A 25,255-nucleotide genomic window follows, 5' to 3' on the forward strand; every position below is an offset into this window, starting at 1 on the left:
CCAAACCTTCTGTTCACTCACTCCAACGTATCTACAGGAGTTGGCCATAGGAACTGCCAAAGGCACTCTAAAGCCTGAAAAAACATCCCTGTGAAAGTGCTTGACTAGTTTTTGTTAGATCCACAGCATAGGCAATCAAGACTGAAATTCAAAGCGTTTAAGACTTGTTTCTGCCTCTTCCACTCGTTTTAGATTGCAGTCAGCAGGACTACTTAGGAGACTACACAACGCATAGCCTCTGGCTGTACCAAAGAAATAAACTACAGGGCGATGTGCTGAAGTAATACAAACTTAAATACAGAACTGTATTCAAGGAGGAACGCTGAACTTTTCTGTGATGTAAGGCAAAGCACAGGAAATAAAACATAAGTATTTATTGATCTGCAGTGAGGGAATAAAGCAATGAATTTCAGAAGCTCTAGTGTGCAGCCAGCATTAATCAAAACTTCTGTTGTGGGAAATGTCAGCAAAGAGACAGGAATTCACACAGAAAGAGAAAAAACAAAACCAAAACATACAGAGACACACCCAAAGGAGGAGAGAGAACAGCAAAATAAGAGTAGGTGGCACAATGGGTTTCCCACACCGGGCTTTCATCATCTGTGATCTGAAATCATATCAGTCTTCTACAGCAAGAATGAACACGGTGGCCAGCAATTACTCAAACCCGTGTAGGTCTGGCAGAGCTGGCAAGCACTACGCAGTCAATGTTCATCTGCTGCGGAAGAGGGGTATGCAGCAGATAGTTGGGACAAAAGTGCCTCCAGGGAATGATCAAAAGAAAGAGATCTTACACACTACTGCTATTCTCAAATAAAAAGATCAAAGATAGGCACTGACTATGGTAGTTTTGAAAGTGTCACTGTGCAGTGGACTCAGGTGCATGTCACTATCTTTTAATTTATCAAACTTCTCTAACAACCTAAGGTTTCATCCGCCTTTCATATTTGCTCTCAACAGAGCTAAAGTCACAGGGATTACATTCATTAGACTCTCTTAATATCTTATACTTTCAGACTTTCCAGCTCCAGAAAAAACACACTGAATGCTGACTACAGGGAAAAGCCACAGAGATAAGAAAAAAAAGCCCCTGAACTCATAAGGAAATGGAGGAAAGCCACTGTGTGATGAGATAAAGAAGGGATAGAGATGTGTGGGAATAAAGAAAAAAATACTGACGAGCCACTGGAAAAATTATAAATGGTATCACCTACATAGCCTACAGGCAGTGGTCTTCATGCACATTCTGGGTTTGATCAGCTTTCAAACTCAAATAATCCCTGAACTAAAAATCCACCAAGATAGCCCAGCAAGCATTTCCACCAGTTAGGCATGCTGACCTCAACACTGTTAACAGTCTGTGGAAGTGCAGTATGTGTTTTCAAACAAAACCAGAGTTCTCTGCATGGAGATCTTGCATCATAAACAGCAAATACATGAGTTACGGAAGATTTGCTACAGAAAAAGCTGCAAAAGAAAAGTGGGGAGATAGGACAGGCCATTTTTTGCAATGAGGATCTGCAGACAGTGACTTGGCCCACAGAAGACTTGGATGGTGGAGAAGACAGAAGGGTAGGCAAAAAGGTTGCCGAGAATTTTAAGGCTCCTGTGAAACACAGTGAGAACAGACAGAAAAACTCCAAGTGCAACAGTACTATTTGGATTTGGGGAGCAGCATCTTCCAGAAGGGTGAGGTATTAAGAAAACAGAATACCTCATAACTTCCATGAGTTTTCAGAATTCTTCACGCTTATCCATCAGCACCAATAATATACCTCAAATCTCATCGGTTCAGAACAACACCTTTGGAGCTGTCTGGGTTGAGCTTTTACACGCCCATTGCTCCACCGACTCCACACGCTCACTGAAAGACTAGCACAGCTTTTAGATAAGCAGCACTCAGTTGCAATTTCCTCTAGTCTCATCTACATTATCTTACTCTTGCTGAGATTTGCCAAGTGTTTAACAGAAAATCTAGCTACAGTTTTGTCCCTTTAAATTCTCGCCTTCTCTTGCAGGCAGAAGACATCTGTGGAATAATAATGAATTTCTTTGGTTTGGGGTTTTTTGTTTGTATTAAAAGCTATTCTTCCTAGCAGGAAATGAAAAAGAACAACCAGATTGTAGAATTTGGGGGAATAGGGAAAACATTTCTAAAGGTTAATAGTAATACTGCTTAGCATTTATTTCAAGGATATGCGACAAACCAAAGAAAAACAGATGTTCTCAGTAATGCTCCAGTTTCTCTGCAAACTCAGGTATTGTCCAGAGTACAGACTGTTACAGTTCACAAAAGACAGCAGGGCCACCCCTAGGATATGCCACTCCACTCTGTACATGAGATTCCTTCCTAACTTCTCACTTACAAGTCAGACTGATGACGGCCCCCCCCCCCAAGCTCAGCATCAGGGCATACCCAATCCCTAATGTAACTTCCTGCATCCAAGTTCTCCAGCTTCTCTACCTCAGCAAGCTATTCCTGTGTATCTGTCTGTATCTCACGCTGAGATACACAGTCTCTTTGATTTCTTATTAAAGTGGTTTCTGGTCTCCCAATGCTTTTAGTACTGCTGCACTGAGGTTTTGGAAACCACTAATCATGAACACCCGAGAAACTTTACCAGGAATGTGGTCAATTGCATTCACCAGCTCTTCGGTCCTGAAGAGTAGTATTTAAGCTGAACTCCAAGAGTATTTTTCAAAAAGCTACACTGAATTCAATTCATGACACACTATTAAGAATTATTTTACAAATGAAGCAGCTTAATATGATTTAAAGGATGCAGAACTTTCCCATAGGGGGAGAGAAGCAAATCCTCCGTGAGATGAGTACCAACACAGTTGGTACTGAGGCTTACAGAACTTAGATGTTAATGAATGTGGATGGGTTGTAGAGATGGGAGAAAAGCTGCCTTTATCAGTTTTCCCAGTACCAAGCTGATAGCCATTGTAAAACTGCTTTTTAATACAGCTGTGCAGCTTTTGCCAGTAAGCCACAGGTTTCCATCACATGATCAGGTGAAAATGTGCTTAACAAGGACATGAATATGCTGCTTTGTTCAAAACAGACTTATCACAAGACGGACAAAGCTCAAATTATCACAAGAGGGCAAACGTTTAGCCAGCAACATGTCAAAGCATTCCAGCCCACGTCACCATTGAACAGTCCAAGAAAGAAAAAAAAATACAATCTAGTTGAATACAACCTTCTACAAATAAGAAGTCAGTTTGCTTTTTTGTAACTCTACATCTGGAGCCTGTTTGTTTGGGGCATAAAGAAAAGAGGAAAGATATTTGGAGACACTTAAATTGCTTCACTTCCTGCCGTGAATGACTATGCAGTGATTTTATTATAAAAAAAGAAAACAATTGTTTCCCATGCTCTCTGGGAGAGGACAAAACATAACCTGCTGAATGTGCAGCAAGAAAGACTTCAGTTCAACAATAAGAAAAAACTGCTAATGATCATAAAGATAAGCCCAGGAATAAGGCGGCTGTGGAGTCCCTATTGCTAGACTACAGTTAAGAACCCCTTAAGCACTGACCCAGGCTGAAGAAGGCAGGCATACTTCATGCTGTGTCAGGTCTGGGTAACATGAAGCTCATGACAGTGCTGAAATGCCTGTTACTGCTTCCATGGATGGGTAGATACTTACACCCATGTTGGCAAGGACCGCTTGGAGCAGGTGAGCCCATGAGCTCCTACAGCCCCACAGGTCTATAGGGCAGCTGGGTACTGTGCAAGAGCAGCCGAGCACTGGGGACTTTGAAGCACAGACGGGGAGAAACAGCATCTCACAGGCATTCCTAAGAGCTATGTAAAATGTCAACCCTCTGTATTCCAACCCTCGCCCTCTCCAGTTTCACGCGCTTTAAAACAGCTGCTTTAAAATACTCTGACTTCAAAGCACAGTAAATTAAGCTCCACATAAAGTCCATTCAGCTTTTTTTTAATTTGATAAAAGCTCATCAGACCATTCAAGATACCTTCTGGTCAATACTGCCTCAAGAAATCTGCAATTCAGCTACCTGTGGTTTTTCCAATATTTCTGTAAAACATTACTGACAGAATTTGTTGCCCTGCATGCATCAGGTCTTTAGTAAACACTGTTTCAGGGCCACTCAAAGTACCTTTTATATTATTGTGATATCTTGTTTTTCTCTAGTTCTTTCCTGTTGCTCTAACACCCTGGGATCACCGTCATTTTTATACAGCATTTTTCCACTATTTTAACCTGATGACATAACATGCCCTCTTCTGTTTTAATTTCTTTCTATGAAAAAGGATTTGTCTCAGTAACAATGGTTTAGGTCTTGACTTGCTGGCTAGGAGGTTTCGCTTCAGGCTAAACTAAGTTACTGTTAACCTGGATACTTTAACTTCTATTGACAAAGAACAATAAATACGCTTACCGTAGCCCCTTGCATCACAGATGATCCCAAAGCACTCTACAGTGTACTGGGTCCCTCATTCACCATCAAAACATACTTGCCGCTAACTGTGCCAGCAACACTACATAAAAGTTAGTTAAGAGGTGAAAAAGAGAGCAACTTCTCCAAGTGAAATTACAAGGAAATTAAGGGAGGTAGAGTATATTACTTCACAGAGAAGTTGGCCAGAAGACCGAACAGCACACCTTTTTAACGGCCAAAAGGGGGGCAGGGTCCCTGTTCAAGATAGAAACGCCAGCAATGCAACGCTGCTCCGCAGGTCTCCACGTTATCAGCTGAAGATAGCACACCGCACGCAGAGCCTATCGGCATGGCTGCTGCTGCCTCTCCTTCTGCAGGCTTTTCATCTAAGCATTATCAAGAAAAAGCAACGTGTAGCCTAAGAGCCTTGACAAGATCCCAACACAGTGGTCACAACAGAAAAATACACATAAGATTTCATTTTAAGACCTCTTCAATGTTTTTTATTTAAATAAGCCATCACACTGGGAGAAAAAAAAAAATCCAGTGAAACCGATCATTTCAAGAATACTAGGATCAGCCTCTCCATCCACCTCCCCTCTCGCCAAGTATTGATCTTGCTAGCAAAGCAGCGATCTCAAAGATTTTAGATTTCCTACCACATAACAAATTAGGACATTCCACAAAAGGGAAAAAAGATTTTTTTCAATACATAGTGATCATGGGAAACTGAACAGTATCCTATATAAATACAGTCCTGTTATAGCAAAGAGGGTAAGTTTACTATATTTTTCTAATGGTATCCCAAAGTTTTAGGAACATGTGTACAGACCTTCCAAGAGGATCTTATTAAAAAAAGAAGGCGGCTCTGTTTTAAGCATTTAAATCCCTAAAGACAGACAAAAGAAAACACAGGACAAAGTAGAAATACTATTGATTATGCATAATTGGTATAATTAATTTGTAATTAGTTCATTAAAATATATAGGCATTGGAATTATGCTTGTACATTTCTGGGAATATCCTGCAAGCCACTTGGGATATGCTTATCATTTATTTGATGGATGAAACATTATTAGAAAGACAGCCCATTAAAAATTAATATACCAGAGTAATAATTTCTTGATCTCAGCATTCACTTTTCTATATACTCGGATTCCTATTCTACCTCACAAAGAATTTTTTTAATAGTGTTTTTCAGAGCGTGACTTGGGAAGCACAGCATTCTAGACAACTAAGGTATAATATCCTTTACGACAAGTATGTAGTCAGTTTTGAGAAAACAAAATGACAAATACTATAAATTATATACCATGAGAGTATTCAGCACCACATCTAATTCTATAATCAAAATTAAGATGGAAAGGTAAAAAAAAAAAAAGCCTCGTGCTTGAAAACAAATACCAAACATGAATGGAAAGCAGAAGGAAGAAACTTCCAGAGCACCGTAAGCAGTGTGGTCTCTAACTGCTTAGTATTCTTCCACTTCTGCAGCACATCTGGCATTGCTCACCATCATAAATGAACACGTCTGCACGAACAGGATTTCAGGGGTTCCTAAATACTGCAGGTAACAGTCACCAGTCTCTAACAAGAAGTGACTGAAATGGGCTGGTATACACTGGTACTGCAGTAGCATTTCAAAGATGTTATCGTATCCTGATGTTGGGGGAAAGTAAGATGGAATAATAGTGCATCACTGTTTTTTTCTTGTAATGTTACTTCACTATTCCTACTGATCTTTCTGAAGTCCTATCAATATTTCTGAAGTGCCATTTCAACCAACAGCTACCAAAATAATTTGATCTGAAAAACCCACAATACAGTCACATCACCTCCAAGTCGGGTATGTAACACCAAAGTTTCTTTAAACTTCTGCAATGGATAGAGAGAGTCAGTCCTTATGTGTGTAATTATGACCACCATAAATAGGCCTTCTGCTCAGAATCACCTCTTAAAAAGTATTTTCCTCCCCACTCTACCTCTATCAACAATCAACACTGATGGGAGCCTACAAAGGCTGGTCTCTTATTGATGCACTGATTCATGAAGCTAGGCTATGTGAATACCCATCTTTATTTAAAAAAAAAATAATCTAAAAAAAAAATAAATCATATGATTACTCAAAAAGAACAAAATCAACAGTGGATATATAGTGCAAGTAGTGTCATTTGCCATTATAAGGCTTGAATCTTTTCTTGCAAAACAAAGAGTATGTGCCTAAAAGAAAACCTTTCCTTTTTTAAAGAAGGGTAAAATTGCAATAAGAAATGTAGAAAACAGAGTTAGCTCTCCAGGTCCTTTAAGTCACAATTAAACATTTCACTGTAATTTTGTGCTTCTCAGCAAATCTGCTTTTAAGAATTCTGAACAGTCTCCCAAGAACCACATACTTTTTTTTTTCCCCACCTCCAATCTAGCATGGACAATTATTTGTTTTCTTTGCCCTGCACTCAAGAATGTGATGGATGTATTTACATAAACACACACACACAATCACAGATATCTCTATATAAAAATTAATCTGCAGATGATGAAAAGTGTAAAAGATCTCAGAGGCAAATCCCAAACAAAAGAGCATACTTTATACATAAATGTCTCGAAATTATAAAGATCCGAGATTAAGTGGTTTACCACTCATTTAGAATTGATTAGAATGTATTTAAATTTAGCTGAAAGTACCACAACATTGCTCATGTATTTGCATCTGCGAATAAGTAAATAAAAAGCCTGTTATTAAAGCCTTCATTAATTCTGATTATATGAGAACTTAAAAGCAAATCTGTGTATTACTGCTCTGTAAAGACTCCTAGCAACTCTACAGTAAAGCTGGCACTGCAACACAACATGTGTCAGCGAAATGACTAACAGGATCTATTTTCAGTAATCTTAAATCACACTGGTAAAATATAGAATTAATGGTTCTGCATAATACTTCAAATATTTTTTATTCTAATTCATTCTCAATACATGCCTTATTGTATCAAGAAGTGAATTTTATATCACTTGACGTTTATGCACAACAGTTGAACACATTTAATTACACTACAATGTTTAGGCAGTATTCAGATGTGATGTGTATATTATTATGAAGAGTGATCCAGCTATTTTATTTCCTTATAAATATGATGGCTAGAGGTTTAAAAGTATATGACCTTGACTAGAAACATGAAGAACATTTCATTCTGACTACAGATTTCGAGACTTTCTAGATATATAATTGAAGGCAATATTTTTGAAAGAAGGATTTATTCATTTTAGTAGAATTTTCCCCCAATTAAAGACTTTTCTGTTGATTTCTAAGGAGTTCAACAATTAAGAATATAATCTGCCCTAAAATGGTTCTTCTTGGAGAAATCAAGTTTTAACCTATGACTGACTCCTGAAAGTGAACTTCCCCCTGCCACCCCACCCTGAAAATTCTACCCATATCTCTGGCATCCTGGTTTAATAATTTAAGCAGAGAAGCATAACTGAAAAATCATTAATCAGGTTCTTCAATCTCTATTCTTATACTAATAAATTAAATAGATGTATTAAAGCAAATTTGTATTTACAGAAACTTGAGTTTGCAACACCGGTTCACCCTTCAGCCCTGACGTTCCCTTTTGACTGTGAAGGACAGTCCTGGTAAAGCTACCTCTGCAAACTCTACTTTTCATGGCTCGATTTAAAGCCTGAGTGAATCTTTCCATGACTTGAGTGGGACCACAGATCACAGACCAGCGTGGGTCTATACTCCATTTATAAATGAAGGATGAATTGGGGCAGAGAGGGAAGAAAAAGCAAAAGACTCATTAAATTTGGTACATAGGAAATGATGTTGCAATTCCTAAGAAAGTTTGCTTGCCACTCTCATAGTTAAGAAGTCATTCCAAGTTAAAACAAAATAAGACAAAACCCAACCTCCCCCACAAATTTAGCCATTAAACTCAGAGTTATGAGGTGGAGTTTGATTAAAGATTTTGCCCTTTATCATGTCCAGTAATCAGACTGGTTTAGAACAAGCTCTACACTATAATTTATAGAGTTGGCCTCAAAATAAATTACTTTTCCCTACTTAGTGTTTAGGCCCAAGTGCCAAGTCAATTACCCAGTAATCAACATCACAAAACATTTTAAGGCACCACACAAGACAAAGGATCAAAGGGATTTTTAGTATGTAGTTATACAGAAAAGTATACCTGATAGTCTAAAATGCTGAATCCTAAACCATTTTTGTCCTTCTCCAGTTCAATAACCTTCACATCAGGAGACCATAATGCTAATTCCCCTTCTTCCTCCTCAGGATTAATATCTTCCTCGGGTTTCACCTGAAAAAGAGAAACTCAAGTTCAAATACTATTCTTTCAGCTCTTTACAAACACTATTCCTTCAATATTTTGATTATTAATGGCTCATACATGCCCTAAAATATGACTTTTTATGGAATTACAACTTCATTGAACATTGTGTTCAGTTTTCTCTGGCTTGCTGCTTTGGAAACTCCCCTGGGATTATGCCTACATGTTTTGAGCATTGGAGCCCAACCTGGCATACAAACATCCATGTATTAGTCAAATTAGTTGTTATAATATTACTAACCTGTTACATGTTGATGAACTTCAGCTGTCCCATTAGATGCGTAAAGGAAAAATAAATATCTTAGCATAACAGATTTAACTACAGACAGCTAACAGAAAGACCAGACGATCAGACACATCTGATACTTGTGGCATTAAATATGCAAACAAAAAAATCTTATATTGTAACTATACAAATAGTATCTATTTTGAAAAAGCAGTTTCTTTCATAATTTTTGTGCTAAAGTATAAAAGAAAGAGGTATAGTTACCCAATTTTGTTGGGTAAGGACAGCTTCATAAATACATCTTACAAAAAGGCATCTTTTGTTGTCTAACTTAAAATGCATTTTTAACATTACTGCTATTTTATCAATATAATCTTTACAAAATATCAATGTATGATGTCCCAAGAAAAACATTAAAATCTGGTACCATTAACTTCACACTGATTTAACTTTATTTCTTTGTATAAATATACCTATTACACAGACCACTGCCATGAGGCAAATGGAAGAAATTTCTCTTCCACACTCTTTCTTGATACTTTTGACAAAAGAAAGCAGAAATATTGTAAGATTGCTCCAAGGAGAAGGCAACCTCTGCTCACTAAATATCACCTTATGGCAAAGATGTGCAACTGACAGGATGCACATGGAAAATGTTCAGTAAAATGCAACATCAAAAACCACAGTGGAACAAGCGCTATTGCAACAGAAAGGGCCTTTTACAAAAAGGTGTAATACTGTACACCTTATTCTTCCATGAAACATCCGTATTTCTTGTTTAACTCTCCAACTTAGAGTAAATCAGATCACAAAATATCAGAAAAGATGAGAAGTCAAGGTGTAAATACTTTTTATAAATAGGAACAACCATTGCAAGTGTCAAGCTTTAGTTTGAGACTTTAAAGCTTCTGCAATGGAAAGAAACATGAAGTTTCATTTTTTCCAGTTCTATAAAAACCTACTCAGAACATGGAAGTAATCAACTAATGGTAGCAAGGATGTGATTTAGTATAATTCAGACCTCTCACTCACCTATTAAGTGTAAGAATGATGAATGGGATGTACATGGTCAGCATGCTAGCTCAGTGATTTACCTACCTTGTATTTATAGTACAATGAAGTTTCTCATGACGAAACTGTATAAACTGTAGTAAAAGTACCAGTGTTGCAAACATGAACTATCTTTCACTGAAACACCAGCCGTCCCTTACGAGCCCAAAGTGAATGGCAAAGGCAGCTTTATATGACAATTTAATACAAAACTGCTTCATATAACTATACATTTTAGGAAATGTTATTTAAGACTGAAAAGTAGTCTGGATCAAACCGCAAAAGGAAAACAGAAACACTGCCTTTAGAAAGCTAAATCACTTTCTCAGAAATATATGCACTTTTTCAAAAACTTAATGTCCTTTTACACAACTGAATGACATGAGAAGCATACCTTTTGCTCTGGAGGGGAAACTCCCACGGTGGGTTCATCCACGAGAGACTCACTGCCATCATCAAAAAGTCGCCGACAGCAAACCAATGTAAATGGGGGTGGCACTTCTTTTAGAAAAGTGATTGCCTCACGGCGTGATTTTCCATATAGCTGAACTCCATTTACCTACACAGAAGGGGAAACACATATCCACACTGAGATCATTAAGAGGATATCAACCAGATTATTTTATTATTTTTTTTGCATACATGTCTTTCCCTGGCTGAATATGGAAGTCTAATTTTACCTAGGGATTCTGGCAAAGCTTGCATAGTTTTATTAACATATGCTTCTGAAGTATACATGCATTACTATAAGACTAAACTTCATCTGCAAGGTTTTGTGACTACTGACTGCTACGCCATGTCTCTGCTCTCTTCACCTTCCTCTAACTTGTTTTCCGCTCACTGCTTTTCCTAGCCTAAATCTTTCCTAGCATTGTTATTTCATTCTCACCTGTTTCTTTGCTGGGGATTTTTTTTAGCATTAAGCTTATGAATTTAAAAAGATAAAAATTGAATTTTCCAAAATATTTTAAGAAAACACAGATTTTGAGCTCTACTCAAAAACTTGAAGTCAGAATGAGCACAACTTCGTGGGTTGTTTAAAACATAACAAAATGGTTGAAACTAAAATAGATCCTACAGAAAACATGCAAGAATGTTCATATAGTAAAAAAGAAACCAATTACAGTAAGCAATTAATCAGAAAACCCTGACAAGGGTCAAAGCTTACCATCCTATATGCTTTAGATCCTGACTGACAACAGAAGACCATAAGGCCATTGTTAATGATATTTTAAACCACAGACTTAAAAAAAGAAAGAAAAAAAAAGGTAGATAGATAATAATGCTGCTTTAAAAATGGGATACTGCAATTGTACTTCCTCAGGAAAATAAAACTACAGTGATTCATCCTCTTTTACTTATTTTATAACCTGCAATATCATGAGGGTACATCTATTTGCACCATAGTGGTATCTTAAATATGAGGAAAGCAGAATGTCAGTAGGTGTCACAGTTCTGAACATCATCTATGTTGACGAGCAGCGCAGGTCCAAAAGAGCAGGGGTTTAACCCAATTAGTGCTATGGACTCAATTGCGACACCTCTTGTGTTTCAGGGATTTCTTTCAGGCTACCTCAAGTCTGCTCTCGTGACCAAATGTCCAAAGTCGCTGGAGCGCAACCACTGATTTAGGAATCTAGCACACATCATCCATGTCCACTCGACAACATGTACCAAAGCATAGTAAGTGGGGATAATTGAAGATTCTCTTCAATACTTCACTCCATAGCCAAACTGCAATGCTAATGTAGATGAACCCACATTTGATCCTAGAAAATATAGCACATAAATGTACAACATACATATACACACCTCTGTACATGTGTACTTGAGACAGAGTGTCACCATATACTTCCCAGATTTCCTTGTACTTTAGAGGGACTCAATCTTGTGCAAGACTAGACAGCAATATCACTTTAGCCACCATTTTCTTCCTGATCACCTCTGTTTTTCCCCCACTTTTTCCTTTGTGCTTTTTACAGTGTAAATATATCTTACACTGCTGGGAAACACAGAGTTCCTCTCACACTATAACCCAGCCAAGGAGAAAAATTCGGAGTAGCGTAACTGGCCTCCAACATGGTAAGATGAACTGCTATGGGTTTTTTTCTGTAAGAATTACAGCAACTGCTGAGCTATCAGGCTAATCCATTAGTTAATTATTTAAGCAGAAGTACCTACACGTAAGGATTTTTTAATGCATTGAGAGTGGCAGTGTGGTGGAAATTTACCAGCACTTCTCAGCATACTGTGATTGATGGAGAAGAGCTACCACACGCTCCCAAGCAGACTTGGGGACTCCCATTTCTTCTTTTGCAGCTGCCAGAAATCAGCCTCTAAACACACAAGGTGCCCTACACCCCATTCATTTACCACACCGCTCTAGTTACTTGTGCCATCAAATAGGAGTGAGTGAAATTTTATAACAAAACTAGAAGGACACAAGGAAGCAATTTACTCCTAAAAAAGAACACAATGAAATTAGCTAAAATTGGGGGAGGGGGAGGGGGGAGAAAATACCATGCTTTCTATCATAATTCAAACACATCATTAAAAATAATCAACATTCAACCTTACTACATATTAAAAAAAATTCCTTACTGATCACATTTTAATCCCAACTGTATCAGGCCCAGGTAGAACTGCTTGTTTGGGGAATGGGGCTGTCACTTTTTCCATTGCAAACCCCTACTTAAGGGGATTTATAACTTGGCTACAAAAACATACTCTGGGCTGAACCTGGCATACACAGCTTTAGCCCCAGAGCACATTTTTATTTTGCTGGGTTTTTTTTCCAGCTACAGAGTAGAAAAAAATTTATGCTCACTAGGTCTGGACATATCTGTAAACTTAATTGTAAGTACACAGTAATAAGTAACACTGTTGAATATATACAATTAAAGTTCCTTAAGTTACTCTACAGCACTGCATTATTGCTTTTTGTATACAATTTTTTGTTTAGTGGCCAAGGAATTTAAACAACACTTCCAGCATTCCATTGATCCCTTCCTTTAGGAATCAAGATTTCCTCCATTAAGCAGTAACCGAAGAAAATGTTTTAGGTCTTAGTGATATCAGTATGAATTTTTGATGGTAAAGGGCGAACAAAAAGTAAAAGCAGGAGAGCTGTACACCTAACAAATTAATCTTTCAGAAGGCCTAATTCTGCTCCCATTGATGTCAATTAAATGTTGTTTGCATCCACTAAAAAAAGGTTCAAATTCAAAATATTCCACAAAGAGCAGGTATTCAACAGGAAATTAATGTCTTTCCACTTGCAGGCTGAGATACTGATAGTTATACATACATACACACGCCACCACCCCCCCACCCTCCCTCCCAAATAGGTATTATTTTAATACTATCAAATAAATATTTTTCCTGAGCAAAGAGGCCTGGTCTGATTCCGATAACTTCAAAGCTGCCCCAATACTTCTTTATACATATTTAAACAAACTGAGGTACTAGCTTATACACACAAATGTCTTTCAACACTCAACGAGCAAGTTATAATGTGTAACAGGAACCACTATTCCTGAGACTGTTGTAATTTTTTTCAGAGTGACAAATATTAAGAAAGATTATCCACCACAAAAGCTAATGCCAAATTGCTCAAAAGACCGAGCCAAAGGACTACAGATGCAAATACATTCAACACAAATATTATCTCTGTCCTTGATAATAATGTTAAAATATTTCAGAAAAAAAAAAACCAAAACCCATGAAGTCACTAAGAGGTCACAAGATTTTGACATTTTGGCCATAAAGGAGGAATGAAACAGTGAAGAAAATGAATGTGACTTCCAAAGCACTACTCCACGCTACTGCTTCCACAACCAACTCTTGAATACTACTATTGCACACATGGCAGCCAAACTAGAATTTAACACAAGCATTTTTAAGAGGCTAAGCAAACAGGAAATATCTCAGTTCTATTTTGGGGGTGTGTGGTTTGTTTTTTACCTCCAGAAGTTCATCCTCCAGTTGCAGAAGACCAAGTGTTGCAGCTGGGCCATCTGAAGCAATTGATGATATATAATGATGTCCATCAAACGTGTCAAGCTCAACTCCTAATCTCAAAGTGTGGATGGGTAATAGCTGCCAAAAGATAAGTATGGCTGAGAATGTATATATCTTTATCTACCACAATATAAGCACATTTAGGATTCAGTAACTCACGAAATTAAACTAAGCACACAGTAAGATGATTACGTCTTCATACTGACATCATCTGACATCAGCAAAAGTGTCCATAATTGCTCTATACAAACTGTTTGCACAAACAAAAACAACTAATCTGCCCTTTGCAGGAAAAGGCAATTTGAATTGTATTCTTAAATAAGGTTACCATGTTGGAAAAAATGCAGAGAGAAGTACAACTTAAAGTCTATCCTACCCAAAAGATGAGTTTTCAACAAAACTGAACAAAATTCCATAATGACTGTAAAAACTCATCACAAGATCAGCTATCTTACTCCTTCAGGAGCTACAGTACTTTGAGATAGGAAAAATATCCATGAAGTGTCCCCTCAAATAGCTAATAATACTGACATCCTTGTTTCTGCAAGGTAAAATCACTGATTTTTTGTTAGCCTTGTCCCAGTGGGAACTTCTTAATTTGGAATTTTTCTCTAGGGAGCCTCCAACCATTAGTGTCTTAAGTATGCTAATATTAGGAAGACTAGCATAAAACTGATACACTATCCAGACAAGACAGCAGAAATCATGGCAGCCTGGGAAGAAGACATGATCAGTAGTATCTGCTCCTTCATTTTGGCCGTTTTCTAGCTTTTTATTACTTAAATTGAAACACTGACTGTCCTTCTGTTTCCCAATTAATTCTGGATATTCAAGTAAAAGGAGCAATCCATTGATCCTCAACATTCCCTCACACCCATGTCTGATTATGAGTTTATGGCCTTTCTTCATTGAGACATCCCCACAAGTATGTAAATGCCTCACCTCCACAAAGCTCTTTTGCACAATATTAACATACATATCTTGAAAATCTCTCGAAAGTCTTGGAAGACAGAAATTAATTTCAGCTCTGACCATTTTGATTAAATGGACCTCCCTCTCTCTGAACCAGGATCACTATGGCAAACTCCTCTGCAGGATGATGACATTGTTCAGCAGAGTTTCAACCTCTGCTCCATTCTGTAGTGGCTTTCAACAACTGAATTTCAATGCAATTAAGTACCTTAAATTTGAAGCTTATATGCATGGTTTGGGTTTGGGGTTGGTTTTCTTTTTTGGGGGGGGGGAGGGGCTGTTAAAACGTTCATTTGCCCATAGTATGAAAAGGTATTGGATCAGTCCAGAAGGTAAGCAGAATATTTGCAGCCTTTTTTTGGTAAAGTAAGATAGAGTAAGATAGAGATAAATTTCTGAAACACATAAATCTGGAATTGTGTCATGCCCTCCTGGGATTACTCTGTCAACATATACCATGAAGGAAACCATCGTGTCAGTCATACCTTTGAGTACTTCTGGAGCTCCAAATCATTTGTAATGGGCATATCCACATTCACAACCTAAAAATTGTACATCATAACATTTTTCAATAGCAGGACAATAAAGACTTTACCAGAATGATGAATTCTGGCAAAAACCTGATGAGCAAAATAAACTGTACTTAAACAAAGTAACATTGATGCAAAATAATTTTAAACAAATATTAGAAAAATCTTTCAGACACAGAACATTTACAACTAGGAGTGTGGTGATTATGCACTATTAGCAGACTCCAATATTATCCTATTCCCGAAGCCTGAGTGCCAATTTTAGTCAAGTTCAGTAATCCTGTATAAGCACAAAATGCCATTGTGTTTGACGCAGACACCCAAACTGACTTGCCAATCAGAATTTGAAAAGTATGATAGCTGAAGTTATAACTTCAGGCTATAGTACAGCCATCTAACATCTAGACTAAATCACCATCTTCTGCAGCATGTTTCTAACATGGCTTGAAATACACGAGTTTAATTACCAAATTTGAACGCAAAGTGGATTATTTAAAACAGTGACAAGAAATCCCTTCAGTATATCTCAATTTTTTTAATATTAATAAAATAACTATGTTCACCACCAGTTTTCTTGTAATGTTCTTCCTTAACGTAATTTGTTTATCTGTACCCTTAGAAGGTTATTTACTCCAATTTTAAATGTAATAAGATGACATCTGTGGTGATATACAGCCCAGGGTTGGCATTTGGGACACTGAAGTCAAATATGTTTGGGAGGATCACTACACTTGTTAGATTTGGAAAATATATAGCAAAAAATCAGGTAACTTCAGACTCCTTTGCAAATTTCTAGTTTAACAAAGTATCTACAAAACAATACTAAGCCTCAGCTTTTTCTTTTGGCTTAATTTTAAACGGGGCTTCCAGCATCTTGTTTTCTAGTACCTAGGGTATTTTTCCCCACAGACAGAATCCATTTCATGTCCATTCAGTTGTAACTAAATGAAGCTATGACTGGTAACTCCTCAGCTTGACTGCTCACACTTAGGTACCTGGCAAAAAATACCACGCAGTCATACATCCCTGTACAGACTTCCAGGGTCTCTTTCTGTTCCAGCAGGATCTCAGCTCCTCCCATTGGCACCACAAAGGATCAGGAACACAGAAGCCATGAGTGACACCAAACCCTCTCTTCAAAGAGCTATTTCTTCTGAAGAGAAATACCGCCGAGAGAATACTCAAACCTGTGGGCACCTTCAGGGTGACTTTCTGGGATCTGAGTGTAGGAGTGAGGATAGCATGAAACAGGGACTGTGCTACCAGGATGAAATCGAACTAAACATTGTTATTGAACGCAGCCAAGCAAGACTAGAGGTAGGTACAGATGACAAGAACTGGAAGAACCAAAAAATTACTTTCAAAATGGGATGCCACAACAGTTTCCTTCTATTATTTAAAAGGGCCAATCGTTACCATTCTCACTCCTGACATTTTACTGGCGGCAGCTAAACAAGAATTAGAAACGAACAGTTTCACAAACTAAGCAGGTTTTCGTCCTCTGTGGGAAGTGTGATAGTGCTAAGGGAAGTAATATCAGACACTTGAAATGTAAGGATGGGAATACCAAGAAACTGAAGTGGGCAGCCAAACAGATTTATTGCATCATGTACATAATCTTACACGAACTTCAGATCTTAAAGGAGTGCTAATGGAAAGAAGAGAAGCGAGTTTCTCAAGGCAATTCTTAAAGCTACTTTAAATCTTCCAGCAAGTGACTGGAACGATGGCTACTCCAAGTAGTAAAAATAAGTGTCTCTAAATCAACTGGACAAGCATTGCAAAGACAAACAGGGCATTTTCTTGGTGGCGGTGAGAATTTTTTAAGTCTTTGGAAAGAACACTGGCTGGAGTCTTTTATCTGTACTCACTGCCTAACACAGCACTGAAAAGCCGTAATGAATTATAATTTCAGTCAACTCCTTATGACAATTCATCAAAGCAATCTTTTGGTTGTCAATTGTTTAATATGAAGTGAAGAAATATCTAATAGACACTGGCACCACAAAGTTACACTACCGTGAATTACTTTCTATTTTCTCAGCACGTTTGAAAATCATTCTTTCATTCTTCTAATAAAATTGTAAGATTCTTCGTGAAACACAGGAGCTCTATTCTGAGCCTTTTTTTCCCAGGACACAATAAAACAAATAGATCATAAATGAAATCATAAAAATGCCCCATATTTTAAGTGGCTGCTATGATGCAGATTTAAAAGGACAGTTTATTTTCTTAAATCATAGTTCCTGTCTAGTATCTATATAACAATAATATCTATATAAACAGAATAAATAAATAAAAAACCAACAAAACCCAACTCATTATAACACTCCTATATTTCAGCCTTGTTATTACGGGAAACAAAATTTGATGTTACTGATCTGTTCCAAACACTAAACTGTTTTATAAACAGCCTGTAATGCTAAGCTCACAGATATGTAATTTAAAGAAATAACATACATGAATGCAGTTTATTGAAAGATAACATACCATAACTTCGTATTCAGGTCCCAGCAGGTTTTCCCACTTGGATTTCAGCTCATGTGCTGGAGGGAGTGGGACTCTTCCTAAATATGAATATGAATATTAAATTTACAAGCATATTGTACATTTGGAATTAGGTTTACTTCTAAATACTTCAATAAAAATTCAGTGTAAATAAAAGATTAGAGGGAATAATCCCCCAAAGGAAAGTGCATTAAGCTGAGTCTATCAAACAGCGCAAATCAAAAATGTCTTTCTTTGGAAAACAATGCAAAATGTCAGCTACTGCTAACGTGTGATTTATTCAACTGAGAAGCAGAAAAGGTGATGCTTGCATTGATGAGATGCGAGTTCTGTACCATATAGCACTGTAAATAAATCATTCTTTCAGGCTGCAAAACAAATTTCACATGACTTGATAATTTGTTGCTATAAAAATGCTTGCCACTCCAGGGAAGCATCATCTCCCACCAAAATGAACTCCCTTAAGAAGTAAAACACCTGACAAGATATTGCTGTTATCGAGGGGCTGCGTCAGCACAATGCAGTCACAGACTTTATTTATACATTTGGCAGGTATAAAAGCTTGTCTAGTTTAATTAGGCCAGTAAGTAACATGAGCTTTAATATAAGCTCCAGTTCTAAACCAGTCTTCCGTGGGAACTTGGCTATCTTGACATTTATATCTTTTCAGCTTTCTTACTTATGCAACCAAGGCAGTATTACATTCATGTAAGACAATTTGACAGAGCTAGACAGCATAAAATGACTGGCTGCCCTGCATTTGACCTCATCCAGAAGCTCAGTGCACATATAAAGTTCCAAGCCGAAGCAATGTTTAACTGGTAAGAATCAAGCTCTAAAGCAAATTCCATCTAGCAGCTACAGCAGCAGCAACTGGGGTCTGAATTACCAAAACCTGTTCCCCCCCACCGAATGACTGTAATAGTTTGTCAGATGTCTAGACAAGGCACAGACCACTTAGTATTGCTGATGTGTCGTACTGAAATTTAGAATGTAAATCACAACCTCACATTTTGCACACAAACTAGCAAGTAAAGTACCTCAAGGGAGGAATTTTGAAGATACCAAGAGGAGCTCAAAGCCTGCCTACTAGCAAAAGCCAACAAAAACGGGATGTCAAGCTGCCTCTGCTTTCAACACCTTTGTAGACTGCAAAGATAAAACATGAGCTTTGCAATACAACTCTCGTTACATCATTTTATAAATTTGATGTTTTCTGATCATTAAAAACAAAGATTTAAGTTAACTTACACAACATAACCCATCACTGTATTTCTTCCACTTACTTTCTGTCATGCCAGAGAGGCAAATTCTGTCTGATCTGCACTGAGAAACCACACTCCTCAGAGCCTAACAACTGAGATTTCACTTGGAAATATCCAGAGCATCTTTAACCTATAGGCTCAAGGAGATACACATATTCAAGGATTCCAGCAATTCAGATAACTATTTTCTGTCACCAAAAAGAAACCCCACCAAGAATAAAAACTTGGGTTTGTAAGTATAGCCCACAGGTCTCTCTAAAATAAATTATCTCCTTAAAAAAAAGGGAAGACAAATTGTCCCAAAATTCCCAGCTGTGAGTTAAGGGTTTTTTCCTCCACTGAAATTTAATTGAAGTTTCTAAGTAGAAGTCATCTTCGTGAGCCTTGTTATCAAGCACAGGCTGATCACTATCTTTACTTCCCAACTGTAGCAAAAACAGAACACCAGTGCATTTTTCTACTCCTTCTATTTGCAGAAATACCATAGGGACAGAAATTCTTTAGTCTCTTTTTCTGCTATTACAAAGTTATAGCATGAACACACAGGACCCAAGCACCTGCAATCCCTTGTGCAGCCAAATATAGATCTTAAGGTTCACCAGGAGTAATGAATCTCAGGGTCAAGCTCAAAGTTCAGTTCAGTAACTGTAAGCTGTGTTCAGCTGGCTGAATACAGATTTTTTTGTCACTTCCAAAACACATTACCAAAATCTATGAGTTGTTCAGAGCAGGTGCTGATGCACGTCTTCATTTGAAGTTTTCCCCTTTCTTTCTTTCAAACACCCTTTGAAGTCTTTGCTTGTAACTTCCTCAGAACTGTGGAAATGTTGGCTGGAGGGATTTGGATTAAATATATTCAATTCCAATGGTATTGCCCAATTCACTTAAAATATTCCTTTTTCGCCAAACAGCTTTTTCCACATGGCAGCTAATAGGAAGTTTCTTTCTAGTCTCTCATCCAGCTGGATTTCTCATGACCTGAGATACGCACCACGTCTGCTGTAACATGCAAGGCCTCAGAAATGAAAATGCTTCCCAGGGACAGCTTTCATTAGGAACAACTTTCAACATATTTAGTCTGTCCTTCTGCCTGCACTTCCATACAGTTTTTCACTTCTAATTAGCAAGCATCAAGAATAAATCACAAGTGTATTGTAAAAATAACCTTTCCTGGTCAGAGTTGCTGGCATCTTCAAAATTGGGATCTTGAATCTTCTTGCAATTTCCTCCTAGTTTCACAAACTTACTGTACAAAGATGTATACGGTGCTCTAGTGCACTTCATTAAAGCACTACCTTTATCTGCCCTACTGTTGGATATTTTTCCCCAGCCATCTTTAAGTGGCTGACTAGCATCATCATCATATCTTTGGGTTGTGAGTACTGCTGCAAGGCAAAAGAAAGCAGTTCTGCCCAGTTTGCAGTCTTGCAGATGCAGCTGTTAATTGCCCTAGTCTGCTAGCAGAAAGTTTCAGGCCTCATGGACATTGCATCCTAAACCATGTTGCCTTTGTAACAGAACTGCTTAAGCGCGGTTTTGCCTAGCCAGAATTACTATTTAATACCTCTTCAGGAAACACAATTTAATAAGAATTTCACACAAGTGGGCTTAAAGGGAAGTAATACATATTTTATAAAACACACCTTTTACATTAAACTTCTAAAAGCATTTCCAGAGTTTAGTCAGAGCCTTAAATTAGCAGTATTTACTTTAGCACCATTATAATGACGTGCCCATCACCATGTCCAAAATAAGCACCTATCTTTAGAATTTAAAGTTGGCCATTAAATTCTATTCCAAGGTGAAATCTTGTACATCGTATTTCAGTATGAGTAAAATTTGCAACTAAGTATTTCAACTTTTTAACAGAGATACACACACATATACTTTATAGTTGCATAAAGCTTTTGCAGAACCTTGTAACTTAAAGTGGTTTTTCACTATTAAAAACCCCCAGTTTAATCAAGCAATGATACTTGCTTACCATTGCATTAAATGCTCCTGATTCATTACTCAGTTTCAAAGCCATGCCCATTGCATTATCCTGCTGGCCCAAGGAGGACCAGCACTGCTAGATGGTATCAAGGGCAATATCCAACTGCAAACAAACAGTATCTTCAGTGTTTAAGTTTTGGTATCCCAAGACACACTGTGCATACAAATACATTATCTGGTATTTTCCAGGGTAAGGGGAGCTTGGATGCATAGGAGAATAGAAAAATCTCGTAGTACGCTTGCTACATGACGCACTGGGGAATGCAGTGCAGATATACCACACTGCCCCTGCCAGGAATCAGCATGGGTCCAACCAGCAGCTATGGATTCCAGGCAATGAAGTCCTTGCCAGACCCAGCTACATCTCCACCGTACTCTGCAGAGCTCCAAGGAAGCGGATTACGAGATTTGCACAATGCTAGAATTGAAGGGGAGCCACTCATATACATACAACTTGGTTACAAACTCCTTTTGAGACTAAGGGCTTTGGAGTATTTACGGACAGGCAGTGGATCCACATCAAAGCAGTTTGGGTCTGCTATGAAAAGGGCTCAAAAATACAGTTTGATCCAAGCTGATTATCAGCAGAACAGGGATCACTAAGGCATATCTAGATAACACACCTTGAGACTAACAGACTTTGTTAACTTCAAGCCAGGTAAAAGCAATTTTAGTTCCCAGCATAAACTGATCCTGGCACTGATATACCACATTTGCACAGCACTAAGTATTAGGAAACAAATGCCTTAAAGTTCTTTTTGCATCAGGGCAGACATCTGCAACCTGTGACACAAGATAACCCAATCACGATTAGTCAGGAACTGAATACAGAGATATTGTTAGCTTCAGTAGAAAAATAAAATACTTTATGTGCAGAAAGTTCCACAGTAAAAAAGGACTGGGTGACACAGGACAGCATGTGTTGCTCTTTTCTAGCAAGTGTAAGTCCTCCTGGCTCTTCGGCCCCTAAATACATCTCACTGCTAAGTCCTTAAGTTTCTTGTCCATTGTAAGTACAAATCAATATATGTTCTTCCATTCATACAGCTGAAACAACACTTTGATAACCTCACATCTCAGCTACTCAAGCACCTCTGCTTTGGCTTCCTATTTCTGGGAACATGCAGAAGTCACAACAAAGGATGTCTGGTTACAAGGCTTGGACAGAAAAGTAAACCAGAATGAAACATAGGAATTGCTACATTTCTCTCCTTTCCAGGTTGTCTTTAATACTGACAGATCTTCCACAGTCATAGCAAAATTGTTATTCATTGACAGCCATAATTTAGAATCCTCTATTACATCTACATATCTTAGAAACTACAAGGCATAAGGATAATTTATGCTGACTTTAACACAAGCTGTAGAAATTCACCCAGAAGTTCTTGTAGAAGAGCCCAGAAATCTGTAGGGGAATTGAAGCACACCTTCTGGAAAGACCTCCAACCTTAATTCAGAAGTCAGCTAAAAACCAAAGCAATCCATGCCTTTGTGATCTGCCCTATGTCCAATTGCCTTTGCTGTTAAAAACACATGCCTAATTTGAACTCCTATCCAGCTTCCGATTCCAGCTATCAGGTCTTTACGTCTATTATGCCTTTGCCAGACCAGAGATTCTTATCTGCCTGCATAAGTGTGCAGTCAACAACTTCCAGTTCAGCTAGTAAGTTCAGGACAAGCAAGCCAGAATTTGCATGTCTAGACACTGAACTCTAGTTTCTAACAGTAGCATGGGAGGAAGCAGTATGCAACAGTATTAGTACCACAAGGTAAATGAGTTGGGTCTGGGAACCATCAGGCAGCAAGGAGAGGTTCATTGCCAACTGGGGAATCTCACAGGAGGGGGACATAACTTGTGCTAAGCTTCCCACTTCTCTGGCACTCCAGAAAATGTCGGTGACCAGGAGCACTATAAGCAGGACAAGCAAACAGGAGCAAGGCAGTTACAGGGCAGGTGGCACACAGGTGAGACAGATGTTCATGGAAATGGCATCTGTCTCATTTGTGTGGAAAATGACCTACAAATGGAGACAGGTCCCTGCTGCTGCAGCAGCCACCTCTGGTCCTTCAGCATGCCCTACTCAGTCAAAACTCCTGAGGGAGGATGCTGCAGCTCAGGTCACAGGTTGTAGGAAGCCAAGTCGAGCAGCTTGGAAGGCAAGTTCTGACGAAGTTACTGCAGTGCCAAAAGAGGAAACTGCAACAAATGGGCATCAGAGATGATGTACAGGAAACCGACAGAATATTTTGAGAAGACTCTGCAGATGCAGCAGCCTAAGACCTGTGAGGGCAATAAGATAGATATGACTGAGGTAACACTGGATCGGGAAGTAAACGTGAACTCCCAAGAGTTCCATCTCCTGATGCTGTTCAACTAGCAATCTGGTTCAGGGCCCTGGCAGCAGAGGAGGATGAACACAACTCCTCTGTCAGGAGAGGACTGCAGGCAGGACACCTCAGGTTATCAGAGTAGGACCAGGGCTAGAAAGAAGAATCAGTGAGCTGGAGGCATTCAGCTCTATAGAGTTTATGAGATTCATTCCAGAGCACTGAAAGTGCTGCACCTCCACTGTCTATAATCTACAAAAAAAAAACCCAAAACAAAACATGGCAATCAAAGGGGGATCACTAATGACTGGAAAAGGGCAAACTTTATGCAAGGAGGAAGATCCAGAGAATTATAGGCCAGTCTCACCTTTGGCCCTAGAGAGATCATGAGATACTTCCTCTGGGAATCCATTTCTTAAGTGATAAGGCAAATCAGGGACAGTTAATATAGATTTGGCAAATAACTGACCAATCTGACTGCCAAGATAGCTACGTGGATGAAGGGTGTAATACACCTCAACTTTACCAAAGCTTTTGACACCATTTACACCAGCATTCTCATTTGGAAACTGAGGAAGCGTGGGTTTGATGACTGCTAAATAGGCTGAAAACTAGATGGACCACTAGGTCTGGGATCAAAGACAGCATTAACCAATGGCTTGACAGCCAGTTATGAGAGAAGGTCAATAGCTATAAGGGCTACTATTATCCAGTATCTTCATGAGTGACCTCCATGATGACACAGAATGCACTCTTGGCAAACCAGTGGACAGTGCTACATTGGAAGAGTTGATAGATCCAACAGGTAGAGCTTTACTTCAGAGGGACCTGAATAAAAAGCATTACAGAGCAAAAGCTAAAGATGGAGTAAGCCACGACAGCCCATCGGTATTGAAAATGGATTAAAGACAATTGCACAGACTTAGAAGACACACTGCAAGATATCCTATCCACCTGTTTTATGTAGACTCTGCTTCTTGTCATTTTTAAGATTATCCTTCTGCTCTTGGTTTTCCTCATTTTTAGTGTCCACACTAGTTTCAGTCCCTACAGCTCCAGGTGACACAAAGGCTGGAACAGGTTGCACTGTGAAAGCAGATGAAAAAAAAAAAGAAATCATATGCTGCAAAATATATGAAGTAGTAACACCGCCACACTAACTACTCCTTTTTTTTTTTCTTACACAGGAGTTTTGCGGTCAGTTTTCCCGAATCCCTCATTTCTTTCCATTCCTCATTAAGTACCTCATTTTCTACAGTGTGCCCTTACAAAATCTAGGATTATGTGGTATCTAGTCCTAATTGTTAAATTAGGTAACTGTAAATTGAGTGAAAAATAAAATCAGTTGCTGAAAAAGGGGTGTGTAGGGGCGTGGGGGCAAAGGATTACCTCTATCCGAAGGTCTTTCTGAATAAATAGTAGAAGAAGGTTTCCTTCTAAGTAAGGTAAGGCGTACAGTCTGTCCTGTGTTACGCAATGCCTCTACCACTTCTTGGTTGGTATAATCCTGTATATTAACTCCATCAACCTAAACCAAGAAAATCATATAATAATAATCATATTACATTCTTAGACTGTACCGTACACTGTAAGCAACATCCACAT

General features: G+C 38.4%; 1 protein-coding gene across 10 annotated transcripts in view; it reads right to left on the reverse strand.

Moving 5' to 3' along the window:
- The window catches only part of PATJ (PATJ crumbs cell polarity complex component), a 156,919-nt gene that overhangs the window by 108,798 nt on the left and 22,866 nt on the right, over window positions 1-25,255 (reverse strand). For 8 of the 10 annotated variants that reach the window (XM_069788566.1, XM_069788564.1, XM_069788563.1 and 5 more), the window contains exons 12-18: window positions 25,040-25,178; window positions 24,605-24,736; window positions 18,045-18,121; window positions 15,510-15,566; window positions 13,996-14,130; window positions 10,427-10,591; window positions 8,598-8,726 (exon numbers count right to left, since the gene is read on the reverse strand). In XM_069788566.1, the coding sequence (XP_069644667.1) occupies window positions 8,598-8,726; window positions 10,427-10,591; window positions 13,996-14,130; window positions 15,510-15,566; window positions 18,045-18,121; window positions 24,605-24,736; window positions 25,040-25,178 (834 nt within the window). The remainder of the gene's footprint in view (window positions 1-8,597; window positions 8,727-10,426; window positions 10,592-13,995; window positions 14,131-15,509; window positions 15,567-18,044; window positions 18,122-24,604; window positions 24,737-25,039; window positions 25,179-25,255) is intronic. The other 2 variants (XM_069788562.1, XM_069788561.1) reach the window with 1 other exon arrangement.

Source organism: Haliaeetus albicilla, chromosome 8 (assembly GCF_947461875.1).
Source record: "Haliaeetus albicilla chromosome 8, bHalAlb1.1, whole genome shotgun sequence".
Classification (NCBI taxonomy): domain Eukaryota; kingdom Metazoa; phylum Chordata; class Aves; order Accipitriformes; family Accipitridae; genus Haliaeetus; species Haliaeetus albicilla.